This window comes from Balaenoptera musculus, chromosome 16 (genome assembly GCF_009873245.2).
Source record: "Balaenoptera musculus isolate JJ_BM4_2016_0621 chromosome 16, mBalMus1.pri.v3, whole genome shotgun sequence".
Classification (NCBI taxonomy): Eukaryota; Metazoa; Chordata; class Mammalia; order Artiodactyla; family Balaenopteridae; genus Balaenoptera; species Balaenoptera musculus.
Window position 1 is genome coordinate 24,894,085 of NC_045800.1, and position 19,016 is coordinate 24,913,100.

The window sequence follows — 19,016 nt, forward strand, 5'->3', positions numbered from 1 at the left end:
AAATACCGTATGCTAACACATATATATGGAATCTAAAAAAAAAAAAAGGTTCTGAAGAACCTAGGGGCAGGACAGAAATAAAGACACAGACGTAGAGAATGGACTTGAGGATACGGAGAGGGGGAAGGGAAAGCTGGGACAAAGTGAGAGAGTGTCATGGACATATATACACTACCAAACGTAAAATAGATAGCTAGCAGGAAGCAGCTGCATAGCACAGGGAGATCAGCTCCGTGTGGGATGGGGAGGGTGGGAGGGAGACGCAAGAGGGAGGGGACATGGGGATATATGTATATGTACAGCTGATTCACTTTGTTATATAGCAGAAACTAACACAACATTGTAAAACACAGTAAATTCCAGGCTCCTGCAAAGTTAGAAGTTAATAACACAAATGCAGAGGCAACAGGAACAGTAATTCCCATAACCTCTCAGAGCTCAAAGACAGAACTCAAATGACTGTGGGACACATCACTTATTGAAGGACCACCGTTCTTGCAACATTTAATCAGTCACTAAATAAATATTTGCGAGGGATGAAATAATCATTGCAATAGACACGGGAACTGCCTTTGGAAAGCTTATGGTCTAGCAGGAAAGTCACTAAGCACACAATTGCAATTATTTCATTAATTACAAGTGTGACAGTGGTATGAAAGTGAAGTCAAGGTATGGGAACGTGTACCAAGAAACCTAACCTAGAGACCTAAGAGGGACCCCTGAGGAGCGAGCATTTAGTCTCAGGTCTAAAGGGTGAACAGGAGTTGCCCAGGCAAAGAGCCTGTCCATCTTTACTGAGCACTTATTATATGCCTGGTTCTGTATCAGGCATTGGGGTTAGAAGGATTAATTAACAAGTGCCTTTCCTCAAAGAACTCACAGTCTCTTGGGGGCAAATAGACTTCCATTACATCTGCTGCTGGGAAATGATAGGGGCTCTTCAGCACCATGTAACAGATTAAACAATCATTTAAAAAATGTTCTGATACTCAGAAGAGTTCAACCAAAAATCTTCCTAATTGCAAAATGTTCTGTTGTGAGTTTAGAGAACTTCTCTAATAATTTAATAAAACAGATGAAATTGAGAAACTGTCAAACCCCGTGGAGCACCCAGGGTTTCACCAAGATACCAAGGCTTGTTTGTCAGCAGATGTGCAAGCTCTGGAAGAAAATTCACAGCAGACCCAGGGCAGCCCAACTATCCAAAAGAAAGGTGAAATGAGGAACTGGACAGAGGGGAGTGAGGCAGGATATTAAACTTTGGAGACCTGGGAAAAAAACGCTTTTTGGTTAATAATATTAACAATCATCACCATAATGTTAATGATAACTAAACACTCTGATCAACCTGTATGTGCACTTCCACTCAATTCTGTGGGTGGGTACTTATTGTACCAGTTTATGGATGAGAAAACTAGGGATTAGAATAAACAAGAAATTTCTGTTTATGGCATTATGGCATACTAAATAACCTGAAAACTGAAGTCCACAATGCATTAGACTTGCTCAACAAAACAACACATCCTTTTAATCACAAAATGGAGTTTGCAAGTAGTTTGATCCTCAAATGTCAAAATCAAAGGGTGAACTGCGTATTACAGCAGTAAATAGAAACTGCAGCTCTCTCTTGGGGGCTGACTGGGACAAATGGCTGGACTCACTGAACAAGGGGCTTGGAGTTTAATGGCCATAAGAGGATAAAGGATGAGGTACTGAGCCTGCGTGAAGTGGGTAGTTAGTACTGAGACTCCTCCAGATAAAGTTAGGGACTTAAAAGAGTTACAGCCTTAGTGTAAAGAGACAACAAAGAGAAATTCACCCACTGGGACAGGAAGACCACAAGGAAATCCAACTATCTCTCCTGGTTCTGCGTGGGGGAAAAAAAAAAGCCTACCCTGAGAATCTGTATCCATGGGTCTTCTATCATAAGAGTTTAGAGTTCTAATATACATCAACCAGGTAGTCTAGAAAGCCCCAAAATGAGAATTTAACATAAAAAATTATCCTAAGCAAGTGATATCTCTTAGAGCGTCCGACAGAAACAAATGAAAGGACATACCCTTAACCTGGACCATTCCCGAGTTCCATAAATAAAGCCTTTCTGAAAATGAGTTCATAATCCAAAATCCAACACAAACGGAAAAAGTCCACCATGAATGAAAGTCAGCAGTCACAGTAAACAATAGGAAAGACCTCCAAGACCTTCAAATAATAGAACAATCAGATAAAGACTATAAAATAAATGTTTCAATTAATTGAAGACATAAAGAAAGGAATAAAAACATGAAAGATCAAGACACTATCAACAAAGACCAGTCATATGTGAAAAAGAATCACTAGAAAATAAAAATTAAATTTTTGAAAATAAAATCTTGATAGATTGGCTAATAGCAGATGAGCACACCTCAAGAGAGACTTAGTGAACAAGAAGATAAAGCTGAGAAAATGTAACACAATAAATAAAGAGAAGAAAAATATCAAAGAGGTCAGTAGATAAGAAAAAAAGAATGTGAAGAAGTCCAACATACATCTAATAAGAGTTCCAGAAGGAGTGAAAATAGAAAGATAAAGGAGAGATTATTCAAAGATACAGTGTTAAAAAAAGAGACGAAAGGCCCAAAATGCAGTCACTTGTGTTAAGCCCACATCAACAAACTGAGACTTAATGCCTAACCCAATTGCAATTTCAGCCTTTCCTAGAAATGTAATCTCAACTGGTCAGTCTGAAATTACCTGGTCAGCACTGGTCATTCCTGGTCATTGAGGAAATCTGCCTGACAGACTCCTGCTGTACCCCAAAGGAAGGTGACCTTGCCTGAGACAACACACTCTTTGCTAGTAACTTCCTTGTCCTGCCCCCTTCTGCCTATAAAAGTTTTCCATTTTGTACAGCTCTTTAGAGTTCCTTTCTAATTGCTAGATGGAATGTTGCCCAATTCATGAATTGTTGGAAAAATCCAATAATATCTTTAAAATTTACTCAGTTGAATTTTGTTTTTTAACAACAGGAATCCTCAGATTCAGGAAACACAATGAGTCCTAAGCATATTAATTAAAACTAAATTCATACCAAATGCATTGTGCTGAAATTCCAGAACACGAAGGACAAAGAGAAACTCTAACAATCAAACAAAGAAAGGGCAGGATACTTAAAAAGTAGCAATAATAATTAGACTGACAGCAGACTCCTCAACGGCATCATTAAAAGCTAACACAGAGGACTAACATCTTCAAAGTACAAGCAGAAAACAGGGTTTCAACTTAACCATTTACAAGTAAGGCCAAAATAAATACATTTTCAGACAAGCAAAAGAGAGTGTTACTCACTGAAAAATTTGTCATTTTAAGAACTATGAAAGGATGCACTTCAAGAAGAAGGAGATGGAACCTAGAGGTAAGAAATTGGAGAGGTGAAGAAACAGAAAACAAAAGAACTGGTAAATATTCTGGTGAATCTGAATAAATAATTCATAGACTCTATAAAATACTGATGATGATGACTAATACTGGGAGGACTGTAGGAGGTAATTGGAGTTAAAACATTCCAAGTCCCTGCACTGTTTGTAAGAAGGATAAGGATATTGATCAACTTTACATTTGTTTAGACTTGATGTCAACTATGCATATTAAATTTTTAAGGAAATCAGAGAGAGACGGAATTACACTGAGCGGTGATAACTATTCAGCAAAAATAAATAAATACACCAGGAAAAGGAGAATAGGGAGTAATGAGGAGAGAGAAGTGAGTGGTGGAGGGAAAAAGAGGGAATAAAGAAAACTCAGTCCAACAGAAAGCAGGAACACACTGTATTTGAGCATTAAAAAAAAAAACAAATCAGGGTAAATAATAGAAAATAAGAAGTAGACATAAACCTAAAATTATCAATAAATATAAATAGACTAAACACACAAGTCAAAAAACAAAGATATCAGATTAGGTTTTTTGTTTTTTTTTAATTACAAGAGACTCACTGAAATATAAGGACACCAAAAGTTTAAAAGTACAGGAAAATGATGCAAAAAAACCTGGTAAAGCTATATTAATATCAGACAATTTTATAAGTAAAAGCAATAAGGATTAAGCAGGGTTCTTGCATAATATTAAAGGAACAATTCACCAGGAAGAAATGTTAACTATAGCCTTTTACTCACCTTGTGAACATAATCTAAAATGTACTTAAGGCCAAAAACTACAAGGAAAAATAGACAAATCTCCAAACTTTTTTTCAGTAATTAGGTAGACGAAAAAATTAGGAAAGATATAGATTTGGACAATGCAATTAACAACGTTGGTCTGACGAACATCATATAGACTCCCGAATCTTGAACATTTGGAGAATACATATCTTTTTCAAGCACCTAGGCATTGGTTATAAAAACTGACTATCAGCAGAAGCAAGAAGAACTACAATTCTGCAGCCTGTGGAACAAAACCCACATTCACAGAAAGGGAGACAAGATGAAAAGGCAGAGGGCTATGTACCAGATGAAGGAACAAGATAAAACCCCAGAAAAACAACTAAACGAAGTGGAGATAGGCAACCTTCCAGAAAAAGAATTCAGAATAATGATAGTGAAGATGATCCAGGACCTCAGAAAACGAATGGAGGCAAAGATCGAGAAGATGCAAGAAATGTTTAACAAAGACCTAGAAGAATTAAAGAACAAACAAACAGAGATGAACAACACAATAACTGAAATGAAAAATACCCTAGAAGGAATCAATAGCAGAATAACTGAGGCAGAAGAACAGATAAGTGACCCGGAAGACAGAATGGTGGAATTCACTGCTGCGGAACAGAATAAAGAAAAAAGAATGAAAAGAAATGAAGACAGCCTAAGAGACCTCTGGGACAACATTAAATGCAACAACATTCGCATTATAAGGGGTCCCAGAAGGAGAAGAGAGAGAGCAAGGACCCGAGAAAATATTTGAAGAGATTATAGTTGAAAACTTCCCTAACATGGGAAAGGAAATAGCCGCCCAAGTCCAGGAGCCTCACAGAGTCCCACACAGGATAAACCCAGGGAGAAACACGCCAAGACACATAGTAATCAAATTGGCAAAAATTAAAGACAAAGAAAAATTATGGAAAGCAGCAAAGGAAAAACGACAAATAACATACAAGGGAACTCCCATAAGGTTAACAGCTGATTTCTCAGCAGAAACTCTACAAGCCAGAAGGGAGTGGCATGACATATTTAAAGTGATGAAAGGGAAGAACCTACAACCAAGATGACTCTACCCGTCAAGGATCTCATTCAGATTCAATGGAGAAATCAAAAGCTTTACAGACAAGCAAAAGCTAAGAGAATTCAGCACCACCAAACCAGCTCTACAACAAATGCTAAAGGAACTTCTCTAAGTGGGAAACACAAGAGAAGAAAAGGACCTACAAAAACAAACCCAAAACAATTAAGAAAATGGTCATAGGAACATACATATAGATAATTACCTTAAATGTGAATGGATTAAATGCTCCAACCACAAGACACAGGCTTGCTGAATGGATACAAAAACAAGACCCGTATATATGCTGTGTACAAGAGACCCACTTCAGACCTAGGGACACATTCAGACTGAAAGTGAGGGGATGGAAAAAGATATTCCATGCAAATGGAAATCAAAAGAAAGCTGGAGTAGCAATACTCATATCAGATAAAATAGACTTTAAAATAAAGAATGTTACAAGAGACAAGGAAGGACACTACATAATGATCAAAGGATCAATACAAGAAGAAGATATAACAATTATAAATATATATGCACCCAACACAGGAGCACTTCAATACATAAGGCAACTGCTAACAGCTATAAAAGAGGAAATCCACAGTAACACAATAATAGTGGGGGACCTTAACACCTCACTTACACCAATGGACAGATCATCCAAACAGAAAATTAATAAAGAAACACAAGCTTTAAATGACACAATAGACCAGATAGAGTTAATTGATATTTATAGGACATTCCATCCAAAAACAGCAGATCACACTTTCTTCTCAAGTGCGCATGGAACATTCTCCAGGATAGATCACATATTGGGTCACAAATCAAGCCTCAGTAAATTTAAGAAAATTGAAATCATATCAAGCATCTTTTCTGACCACAGTGCTATGAGATTAGAAATCAATTACAGGGGAAAAAACGTAAAAAACACAAACACATGGAGGCTAAACAATACATTTCTAAATAACCAAGAGATCAATGAAGAAATCAAAGAGGAAATCAAAAAATACCTAGAGACAAATGACAATGAAAACGCCACGATCCAAATCCTATGGGATGCAGCAAAAGCAGTTCTAAGAGGGAAGTTTAGAGCTATACAAGCCTACCTCAGGAAACAAGAAAAATCTCAAATAAACAATCTAACCTTACACCTAAAGGAACTAGGGAAAGAAGAACAAACAAAACCCAAAGTCAGCAGAAGGAAAGAAATCATAAAGATCAGAGCAGAAATAAATGAAATAGAAACAAAACAATAGCAAAGATCAATAAAACTAAAAGCTGGTTAAAAAAATAAATAAAACTGACTATTTAGCTGGTCACAAAACAAGTCTCAACAAATTCCAAAGAATCAGTATAATACAGATCACAATGCAAAAAGTGAGAAATCAATAACTAAAAGATAACTTAAATACCTATATTTTTGGAAATTTAAATTTGTACTTTTAATTATCATAGGAGAAATAGTGGATATTTTTTAAGACTTACTCTCAAAATAGAAATAATTTTGAAAATAGAAAATATTTAGGACTAGATGAAAATGAAAATACCACGTTTCAAAACCTGTGGGAAGAAACGAAAGTTTTTCAAGGACATTTTGTACCTGTAAATGCTTATTTCTATTAGAATAGTAGGCTGAACATTAATGAGCTGAGCACCAACCTTAACCAGGTAGAAAAAGAACAGAATGAACCCAAAGTACGGTTAATATTATGGGCTTTGGAATTAGAAATAATAAGAATAATTGGTCATTTATTTGCCAAGCATAATGCTAAGCTCTTTCAATCCTCCTTTCAACATGCCTTTTATTTTTAACATTTTGCCAATTTTATTTCATCGATCCTCCATCTCCATATCCATGTGTCTCTGATCCCTTCCCCCTTTCTTCATTTCTTTGCTGGAAAATTCTAAAATAAACCCCAGACTATGTATCATTTCATTTGTAAATACTTCAATACATCTCTCTTATAAAAAGGCTTTTTTTTTTTTTTTACAAAACATAACCATAACATTCCTACTACACCTTATATAATCAACACTAATTTCTTAATGTCATCCAACACACATCCCATGTTCAGATTTCACTGACTGTAGAGAAAACAATGAACAGAGACACAGACCTTGCATGAAGCCAGCCACACGGAGGGCCCAGGCAAAAGAGGGAGCTACTGTTGTTGGTACATGATAAACGGTGACCAAGGACATTGAGGTGTCATGCTTTCCCCGTGTGGGAACTGAACGAGAGTGATGAAACCTGAGACTATGACTGAGGGCAGCTAAAATGAAGGGGGATAAATGAATTCTTCTGGCACAATTACGTGCTAGTTTCTGTGCTGCCTGTAGAGTGAAGCCATGCTCTTCCTTTCAGTGAATTACTCAGTTTCGTAGGGAGCTACTGAAGTTAAATGGTTACACTACTGGGGACAAGTAGCCTTATATTCTAGAATTCTCTACCTAGTGCTGGTTAATTTTATTACTGGGGAGAATCACAGGCTTTCCCCACACTGGAGTGTCCTCAGAAATCAGGGATATGGGCCAGGAGCAAAATATAGGAGCTCTCTCCCCACATCTGGGGAGTTAGGACCCAGGCAGCCCAGGAGCATCGGTGTGAGTGCACGAAATAGGACAAGGTATGACGTCAAAGATGGGGATCCTGAGCCATTAGTCTTGTACACTCTTAATGTCCCAACAACATCCCTTTTCATAGGTTCTATATTGTCCCATAATACAGATCAAGAACTTCAGGTGCAGAGAAGTTAACCTCACACAGCTACAGATTGGCAGAGGCAGGATTCCAACCCAGGCCACCTAACACCAGAGCTTATATTCTTTATCCACACCAAACTCCTGAGGTTAACCTTCCTCATCCGCTGATTGGGGATGACAACCCCCAACCCCAGAACTATGAAGAGGAATTGAGACAAGGAGATAAAGCCACCAGCACAGTGTCTGGCACGATGATGATAATGGTGATGAAGGAAATGATGGTGGTGACAACTGGTACTTGCAAAGATACAGGCCCACAAGGATGTTACCATTGTTAATTGCTCCAGAATAACTTACTGCATAAAATCCTCAGAAAGATACCTTTCCTTCCATTTCACTCTCACAAACCTTCAAGAGGACATTTGTGCTCTATGTGAAAGCTAGTTTTCAAAGTCAAAATCATGGCATTTCACATTATATGAAGATATGAAGAAAAGTATTTAAAAGAATCTAACGAATAAAACTGCAGGGCAGCAGGGAGCTCACATTACCCAATGCAGTAAGTGTAGCCTTGAACTTAATTTTCTAGAATTCTTGAAATATCAGTGATGGCAGCATAAAAGACCAATTAATCAGATTGTTTGTTCTCTGTGTGTGAGTCCCTGTTGCCATCTACAGTTAAAAATGGGGCATGCAACACTGCCAAATAACTAATTCTAAAAACACTGTCCTGGAGATGATGGTGCTAAGAAAATATACTTGTTCGATGAGTACAGACAATGGAAATGTTACCTGAAGGAGCAGCTCTTTTTCAACCACCTCTTCTGTCTTGCTGATGAGACGCTTCTGCAGGGTATGAATTTTCTGTATCAGCTCAAAGGTACTGGGGTCACTGGCCTACTCAAGGGGAACAAAATAAAGCAGCTGAAATTATCAGTTTCAAAGCACTGAGGTCCCTATGTAAAATAATTATTGTTCTGTTAAAATCTATTGCAAAGCTGTAGACCCAATACAGAAAGAATTAGAACCAAAAAAATAAAAAATAAAAAGTACAACAGGGCTTCCCTCGTGGCGCAGTGGTTGAGAATCTGCCTGCTAACGCAGGGGACATGGGTTCGAGCCCTGGTCTGGGAAGATCCCACATGCCGCGGAGCAACTAGGCCCGTGAGCCACAACTACTGAGCCTGCGCGTCTGGAGCTTGTGCTCCGCAACAAGAGAGGCCGCGACAGTGAGAGGCCCGCGCACCGCGATGAAGAGTGGCCCCCGCTTGCCGCAACTAGAGAAAGCCCTCGCACAGAAACGAAGACCCAATATAGCAATCAATCAATCAATCAATCAATAAATCTTAAAAAAAAAAAAAAAACGAGCTACTTCTGTTAGCTCTGACCTCAAAACTAATGAAAGTCAATAGTGATTTAAAAAAAAAAAAAAGTACAACAGATGAGACAGTCATCAAAACAGACTGATGTTTGGCTCTAGTTAGCCAATAAATGGAAAGTGAGTATGTTTATTCCACCAGGGAAAATAATAACAACAGTAGCAATAATGGTAGCTCCTGGGTCTGATACCTGGTTCTCTGCCGCCATCTGGACACTATGCTAAGTGTTTTTCATACATTATCAAACTTTAGTCACATGACAGCCCTACTAGACAGTATTATCTTCCCCTTTTACAGATAAGGCAACTGAGGCTCAGAGGAGGTCATTTACCCACACCGATAAAGGTCAGAGCTGGATTCAAGCCCAGATTTGCCTGGCTCCAAAGCCTGGGCTTCTTAATTACTATGCTCTGAGGTTTTCCCTACCATCATTTCTGTTTCCATAGGAATGAGACAGGGTTCCCTAATTCATTCAGTCTCAGGATTCTCCTTTCATAATTGTCAACAAGAAGATTCATTACAGCCTATGATGGGGAAAGTTTCTAGGATGTGGACATCTGCTAATAATTGGCAGCAGAACAGGACCATGGCATTTAGCTCTCAAACGGCATTATCAATCTGTAAGGCTCTGATGCGCCTTCAATAGCTATCTGTGTACAATTCAAACAAGATCTACAGTTATACATTGATAATTTGTCCTCTAGACGTTGAGCCAAAGCTTTACTTTCAACTGTACTGACATTCTGAATTAATCTAGCAGCTAAATATTTTCAACTACCTCCCAGAGTCTCTATTTTCTAATTTTTTTAATAGACATTGACATGGAATTGGAAACTTTAAAGATCTGCTTGAAAACACATGGAATAAACTAATGTGACAGTAAATGAATTTAAAATTTTCAGCTCCTTAGGAAAAGAATAGATACATGTATATGTATAACTGAATCACTTTGCTGTACACCTGAAACTAACACAACATTGTTAATCAACTGTACTCCAATTAAAAAAAAAAAAAAGTTGTGCAACAACCAAGCTACCACAAAAATAAGTAAATAAATTAAATTAAATTAAATTTTCAGCTCCATTTCCCCAGACACATCCATGTTATTGTTAGTTTAGTAAGCTACCCCACTCTTGGCATTTGAAGAGGAATAAATGAAGGTCCAAAAGAGGTGGGGGGAGATATTCCATTGACTATGACTTTGCTTAAGAAATACTAAGCACTGCCAACCGATATCCATATTTTGGAAGTAGATTTGGCACACATTCACTTGGCAAGACTGGATGTCGTTAAAACTCAGGCCTCATGTTTACATAACAATTTATAATGCATTCTCCTTAATGCTTTCTTCATTTAAAGGAAAAAATAAAAATGGAAAACAAAAACCTACTTGGCTGTTTTTTCCCCCTTGCCCTGCTCTTTCTTATACCACATACTTCTATTCTCCCAACACCCTAATTGTTCACTTAGTCAAAGCCCCTTCTGACACCCACATTGCTGGGTACAACTAAAGGAGATGGGCATCTTTTTCTTGAATAAGCAGAGCTTGTCTGTTACTGTTATCTGTTGGTGGAAATGTCTATCAGGAGGTCATAAAATAAAAATATGAGGTTTATTATCCATCACCTACCAATGGGACTTTGGCTGTGTTCCCAGATCCTAAAAGAAGGAGTTTGATTAACACAATGCTAGTTCTTTGAAAAGAGGGCAAGTTCACAAAAGCCTTATTTTCTTTGGGAAATAAAAGGGTGCAAAGGCCAATTGAAAGATGGCGAAGACGCTGATAGCCAGCGCAGCTGAAGGCAACTAACCATCCAAGACAAACAGGTAGCTGCAAAATAGCTGGTTGACCAAACACTGCTTAAATAACAACAAAAAATAATAATAATCAATGTCAATTGGTGAGGCCAGTTCACAGCTTTCACTGGGTCTTCTTTAGGCAGAAAGGATTTTGTCCAAGACTTTTAAAAACAAAACCCAAATCTGGAACAATCCAATTTACATTTGATCTAACCTTGCATTTTAGGTGACAATGGCATAGCATTAAATAAAACCATGCTTCTTATTGTGCTTTAGGTAAGAAGACAAGCAGGTTAGAAGGAGGTTTGGGGGTGGGAGGAAGTCTCTCCCGAATGTTACCTCGAGCTTTCTCCATCTGTGCACATTCATGGGGTTCTCCAGTTCCTCCTCCAGGGCTCGGCATCTTGTCCTCTCCTTCAGGAATTCCCTTTGCGTGTGAAAAAGCTCCTGCCTGAATAAGACAAACTTTCTTTTGCAAAGAAGTTCTCCACCCATTTGAATATCCTTTACGTGTCCACTATGTCTTATACAAAAAGCTGGGATTAGAGAGACTTCAGGACCACTGAGACTAGCCTCCTAATCTGTGCAAGACACAGATGATATCAATTCTTGCAGAGTGCAAACTTCAGCTTTAGCTTTACAAAAAAAAAGTACCAGAGCTTCAGAATTACGATTCTGGATACCAAAGGAATTTTAGAAGTATATGGAAAGAACAGGGAGGAGGTAAATTATGAGGATTTCAATATATTGTTCAATGTGTCTAAACGTCTCCTACAGAAGCAGAAGAAAACAAGCCACATTCCACCATGAGGTATGGCATCTGAATGCAAGAGACTGAGGCTCAGGTGAGAACCTGACATCAATTAGGGCAGTGCATCACCACCCTGATGGCATACTGGAATCACCTGGGGAACTTTAACAACATACCTTTGCCTGGACCCAACCCCCAAAGGGATTCTACTTTAATTGGTCTAGCATGCAGCTTGGGTTTCATAGATTTTTTAAGTCCTGCTGGTAATTCTAATGTGCAGCCAGCATTGAAAAACACCAAATTAGGAGTGATCTTTTCTCTCATGTTCCGCAACTACACAGATGGCTGAAAAAGTCCCAAAGAACTAGCTCTGGCTCAAACATACTTCTAAATCTGTAGGATCTCTAGTTAATAGGTAACGTGCTACAGCCATCCACAGTACCCAGTGAGCTGGCTGCCACCCTATTGAAAGAGAAGCTCTGTTGGGAGGTGGAGAAGAGGCAAGCACTCGCGTTGACACGGGGAAGAGGATATTATTATCTGTCCTCATCTGCTGCGTGTGCGCAGATTACTAATACTAAGCCATCTCTTTTACTTAATTGCTTCATTTAAACCAATAATACAACTTCCCCTCATTAGCAAGACAAACCATTAGAATTAACTGCATAATGTTCACTCAACAGGGAGCTCAAGCTGCTTAGAATTAAAACCATATTTTTAACACTATGATTTTCTATAGTGTCATCAGCAGCGAAGGGCAAGAGTATTAGCTACTGTTATTGATGGCTTCTTTTGTACCAGACTCTGTGCTAGGCATATTACGTTCGTTTTCGTGTTTAATTTTAACTGCAAGTCTTAAGCTCAGATAAGTGATTTGCCCAAGGTCGCACAGCTTGTAGGTGACAAGTCTGAGATTGGAATTCATGCCTGCTTGCCTCCAATATTTTTATTGTCTTCCCATTATAAAGAAAGATAAAATCTATTATCAACAAACCAGCAATGTTGACTGAGAATGGGTAGAATTTGGTCGTTTGCGTATATAATAAAAATAACACATGGCTGGCAAGTTTAGTGATAGTCCTGGAGATCATTCAATAGCTACTTAGAATGAATCCATTTGTCTCCAAAATGTCAATGGTAGCATCTCTGGATAGTAAACTTATGAGAGATTTTCTAATTGCGTCTTCATATTTTTTCTGCATGCCCCATATTTTCTACAATGAATCTGTACTACTTTCATCGTCTGAAATACGAGCAACTCTTTAAAAGAAAAAAAAGAGTATTGATCTATCCTTGATGGTGGCAACTTCCCTTGCTATTCCTGAACATATTCACTGCACTTAAATATCAAAACTATCTAATTCAATTAATTTATGAAGTAGTTCCCAACTGTGTCCTTGTCCCAAGGTGGCCAAGGATACTGTTCATCTACAAGTCTGTGGAGAATAAGATAGCTACTGAGAAAACACCAGACTTATTATTTGGTTTCCTGCAATTGCCTATATAAAACATGGTGATGTTTTCCCAAAGGGAAAGTAGATCTTGTATAATGTAAGATTTAAAGCAAAGAGAAGGTGCACTAAGCTCAAATGAAAGCTGCAGAAGATAAATCAAGAGTGAGATGTAAAATCTGGCCGCCTTCTAAGGAAACAGAGTTTTCAAACAGTGTAAAATTAAATTTTTCCCCTCTTTTCATTCTGTATGTAATTCCAAGAAAAAGACGTGCAGACATTACCAGGATTCAATTTAAATATTGATGCTCCATTTCTTGCATACTACCTAATTAAAGAAATTCTAAAGAGCTCATTGGGGGAATTTTTTTCTGAGTTGTAACTGGTTTGTGGTTATGATTTGACTTGAAATTTCTTTTTCTAAATCCAGAATAAAGTTTTCAAAAAATCCTTTTGCACTTGCTTATGTTCCCCTGAAAGGAAACCAGTTCATTTTTTGTGACATAGAATGGGCATGATATAGATTCTGGATTATGGAAAAGTTGATCTCATTATCTGCTAATCATTTCAACATAAAAAAATTATTTTATGCAACCTGATAAAGACCTTCAATGACCAACTGGAGGAACACAAGGTCATTTTAGGACCTCCCCACAGAGTGCTGTGTGCTCAGCTCCCAGGGGGTCTTCTGTTACCTGAGTTCATCAACATTAGCCACACTCCTGGCAAGAATCCCCTTTTCCCAGCGAAGCTTCTTGATCTCAAGTTTGAGGATTCTCATGTCCTCCAACCTCTGGTTGTACTGGCTCTCGCCTTTATTCAGCACGGACTGCTGGATCTTGATCTTCTCGTAGAGCAAAGCCAACTCATCATTGCGCCGGACTAGCTGTGACCCAAGGATATCTCTCTCGCTGATGACCTAGAAAGGTAAGGAAGGGCATGGCCACCAGGGGACAAAAAGTCCCATGTTTCATTATGGCAGCAGCATTCAGTCTGTCAATGAACACCCATCCAATGGCCACATGTGCTAAGCACCCAGTGGGTGAGGCCCTGGAAATAGCCTGCTAGACAACCAACACTGGACTCCTCCCATGAGAGTTGGCAGCCTTGTTGGAAAGAGTACAACAAATAATCCATAATAATAATAATCCAATAATCCTAGGCCCATGCGTCTTTGTTTGGTTGGTTTTCTCCAACACATTATAAGTGTTTAAATTTGAATGCCTTTAGGGTGAGCTAGCTCTTGCCAAGTTCTACCATTCCTTACTGTCTTGCATTAGCCAATGTCTTTTTTTTAACCTGCCAGATCTCTGAAAGCATTTAAGTTTCTAACCCCCAAATTATGTAATTATTCATTGTAATTATACACGAGCAATTATATTATGCTGGAATGTAAGCTCCCTGAGGACAGGGACCTTATTTTCTTGTTGGTCAGTGTATTCCCCAGAGCTTAGAGGAGTGGCTGACACATAGTAAGTGCTCATAAATAGGAGCTGAATAAATGAATGAATATTTCATAATTAATCAACAGAAGGTGGGCCTCTGGGGCTGTTCTTCTGATAGACTGAAGGGAAGAGCTTAGAAAAGAATGAGGCTTTGTGAAGAGTTGCATCAAACAGTTGTGTCTGCTGATAAGGTCTGCAGGTCTGGTGAGGAGAGGTTCTTACCTGGTCTAACTCCTTCTTCTGTCTCAGCCTCTCCCCGTCAGCCTCGGCAATGATTCGCAGGAGTTTTCTCTCTTCGGCTTCCTGCTTTTCAATGAAGTGTTTGGTCTCCAGCGCTTGTTGTCTCAGCTTCTGCAGCTCGGCCTGACAAAGAGTGAAAGACCAATTTCACTCTGTAACAGCACAAACCAGGATGGCAGGGCCCAGATTTAGATGGACAGTGTGCTTCTTATACTTCCCTGTGATGTTTCATTTAGCATGGTTTGATCATCCTCACAAGCAAAGCAAGCTACACACACACACACACACACATGGCCTGTAAAGAAACAACAGTGCACATTAAGGTGATCATGTTTTATTCTATGAGTTGTGCCCTTGAGGGATTTCCATCATTTTTCTATATTAGTATAGCAGGGACTTCATTGGTATTCAGCAGCAGTTCTCTTACCAGCTAAACATGGGGAAAATTCACAAATAGTGCAGAGAAAGATGTGGGGAGCAGCATGGTGGGGGGTTGGGTGAGGGCAGCTCTGTATGTACTGGCTCCTATAACAGTCCTAACACCACCAGCATATCAACTGCAGAGATAAAGCCTATTACAAGCAACACTTAAATTAATAACGATAACAACCAAGGGTCTATCATATAAAACATCTTGATGGAACAGAAGAGATGTTATAGTATAAAAAGATATATAGATCCTACTCTTAAGACAATTACAATCTAGATGAGAAGATAAGATATGTAAGTATTATGCAAATATTAACAAGTCCAGGCAATAATGTTCCAGGACCTTTATTATCACACAGACAGTGAATTGATGCTACAGGAGGTCAGAGGACTGCAGTTGTTAGCAAGCCTTCCTGGGAGAACTCAGATCTTGAGGCTCTTGAGGCTACATGGAAATCCTAAGAGTGATGGGGAAAGCGTGCTATGAACTGGTAATTTTCAGAAGGAAAATTCCTCTCATCAAAGGACACATTTGCTTCAATTCCACAAGTATATTTGTGGCTTACAATATCCCTGGCATGATATTAGGTATTTTGCCTCAGTACTCTTATCCCCATTTCACAAATGCAATTACAGAGACAAAGAAAAGCAAATCAACTTGACCAAGGTCACACAGCTAATAAGTAGCAGAGTTGAAATTCCATCCTAGATCTTTTGATTCCAAAGCTTTTGCCCCCTTTGCTATCACCACACAATAGTTCCAAGTCAAATACAGAAAATGAGTAAGACGTGAGGGATTCACCACCCATCGAAGATGACAGATATACCCAACTACACTACGGTGTGGAAATACTCTCTACTGTGTGAAGAAGGACATGGGAGAACAGGAAAGAGTTCCTATTTCTTCCTGGGGTTTAGAGGGAAAAACCAGTCAGGGCTTTGGCAGTTGACAGTTATTTCTAAAATGGAGAGGTATGTGCTGGGGAGAGAGCAGTCAATGGTCAGGCTCGTGTGAACAAAGGCATGCAAACTATAAAGTACCTGGTGTGTTCACCAGACAGCAGAGCACCCAATGTGGCTGGGTTAGAGTATTAGGTAGGGAATAGCAGGAGGTAAGGCTGGTAAAACAGCTGAGCCAACCTGAGAAGGGCCCTGTATGTACTGTGGACAGTATGCAATGGGGAGCCACAAAGTTAATCATATTAAAGAAGAATAAGTCTTCGAGAGCTTCCAAGCCCATACAGGAAGGACAGGTGGTATCACAACCAGGTCAACACAAGAAGGAAAAATGCAGGAAGAATTCTGCTTTCACCCATGCCTGAAATCACAAGGGAGAGGACAAGACAATATTAAGGCTCCAACTTTTTGGACTTCCCTGGTCCAGTGGCTAAGACTCCATGCTCCCAATGCAAGGGATCTGGGCTCAATCCCTGGTCTGGGGACTAGATCCCACATGCCGCAACTAAGAGTTTGCATGCTGCAACTAAAGATTTCACATGCCATAACTAAAAGATCCCACATGCCGCAACTAAGACCTGGCACAGCCAAATAAATAAATATTAAAAAAAAAAAAGGCTCCAACGTTTCAATGGCCTGCAGGTCAACAAGTGAAAATGAAAAAGTAATAGTTTTCTCCTTCAAGAAAGTATTGGGTCCCCTACCTCCATCCACCCAGAAATGTCACTGGGATGATAGAAAACCGAATATTTGCCAAGTGAGTGCCTGCGAACCAACCCAACTCTAGTTGTAGCCTGCCTCTAATCCATGAAGACCAAGAGTCATTAATTCCATAGCTCAAACTTACCCAAACAGTACAAGATACCATGCACCAAGCAACAGACCTGTAATGTCACAAACTAAATGCAGCTAGCTACTGTAAAACCCAGAGTTTCCTTTATGACATTTTGTTCATTCATGAAATATATTTTGGTCCAGGGAAAAGCAAAAGGAAATACTTAGTGAGAAAAGATCTGGTCTAGTATTTACCACTTTGGGGGATTGCCTGTTAGGAAAGAGAGTGAAGAACCAGCCTTTCTACTTCTATAATCATTTAAGGTGACAGCAAAGACAGCAATAAAATACCCGTTTGGCTCATGCTTTCTTTAATAAAACTTTTATTTTCCCAGATGTGTGGTATTCACTTCCCTGTTCCTAAGTGCCGAGAGCTGATCAGAATCCATCAGCAGAACAAAATGAAATGGCTGTTATATTAAAATGCAATCAATGGTGTGTAAAAGTATCTGTCTGAAATGTAAAACCATTCATGTGTTTGGCATTGCTGGGTGTTTTTTTTTTCATAATATATCAAAATTCTGAGTGGTCTCCTTATGTCATAAATTTATGGGCTGTAAACAAGATGTGCCATTAGATGTTGGCAGCAAATGTTAACATCAACAAACTACCTTAGGTCTAATGCATTTAGCAGCTGTAAATCTGAGCTGTCTCATCCAGGAAAGATGGTAACAACTACTGTGCACCCAAAAGCTCATCAAGTAATGTTCTAGATGGGACCCAAGGTATGAAGTTGTAATACAATGGCAGGACACACTCTTTAGTCACTGCCTCTACAATTTTACAGTTTTGTGACAGGTGTTTACAGAATATATATCATCCAATCTTGCTTCAGGCATAAGTCATATCTCAAGAATCATACTTGAGGGAGTTTCACCCATTCATACAGGATCCCAACATTCACTGGGTTTCACAGAAACCATCTGTTTATTTCTAGCAGAACAAATAGGACCACCTAAAGTCTTCTAGCCATGAGAATAATTAGGCTTTCTCTCTGTCTCCCCCACTCCCCTCCGACAGTTCCCATCCATGTCACTCTAGAGAGTCGACTAAGTACAAGGATATGGTGCCCTGAAGCCAGTTGCTAATGTGATGCTGAGCTCTGGACATAGAGAATTTGCTGCTGAATTATTCACCAAGAATCAAAGTGCTGTCAGATTGACGTGGGATGATTGGGAGGTGACAAACAGAATCGAGAGCTTGTTAGGACTGGAAGGCAGACACTCCACATGAGACGGCCCCTTTAGTGCTGAAGAAACAAGACGGGGACACAATGGGCAGATGAACGCAGATGCAGCAACATCTACAAAGATCTACTGACATTCTGTCATAACCATCATGTGCTGACAATGTCTAGAATCCTGAGGAGTCAGTAGAGCCTGGTAGCGACTGAAAAAGAAAAAGAAACATGGAAGAAGCAAGACTTTTCTTTTGAGGGGGATGAATGAGGATGGGGATGACCTATTACGGACGATTGTTTGTCTGTCGAGTTGGAGAAGTAGTAAATTGGGTTGTCCTGTCAAAAGGCATCTCACGGTCTACCAAACAGGCTAGGGCTTGCCCTTCCGGGAGGGATTATGTAGCCACATAGCTTTGTGGAACTCATAATAATAGACTACATGTCTCTCATGGAGCAAAGTTACTAGAAAGTCTGCCCTCCCCTCCAGGATTTTGGTTCTCGAACTTCAGATGCATGAAATCCAGGGACCTCTGTAAACGTGATTCATCTTCGAGGCTAAAAAAGTCAAGAGGCTAAATGAAACTCAACATTTAAGCTGTCACATTTTTCTAAAGAAT

At 39.2% G+C, this 19,016-nt stretch overlaps 1 protein-coding gene across 1 annotated transcript in view; it reads right to left on the reverse strand.

Moving 5' to 3' along the window:
- Nucleotides 1–19,016, reverse strand: part of CFAP58 (cilia and flagella associated protein 58) — a 106,172-nt gene that overhangs the window by 51,844 nt on the left and 35,312 nt on the right. Inside the window, exons 12-15 of the mRNA XM_036829293.1 lie at nt 14,982–15,122; nt 14,010–14,233; nt 11,452–11,563; nt 8,726–8,830 (exon numbers count right to left, since the gene is read on the reverse strand). Of these exons, the coding sequence (XP_036685188.1) occupies nt 8,726–8,830; nt 11,452–11,563; nt 14,010–14,233; nt 14,982–15,122 (582 nt within the window). The remainder of the gene's footprint in view (nt 1–8,725; nt 8,831–11,451; nt 11,564–14,009; nt 14,234–14,981; nt 15,123–19,016) is intronic.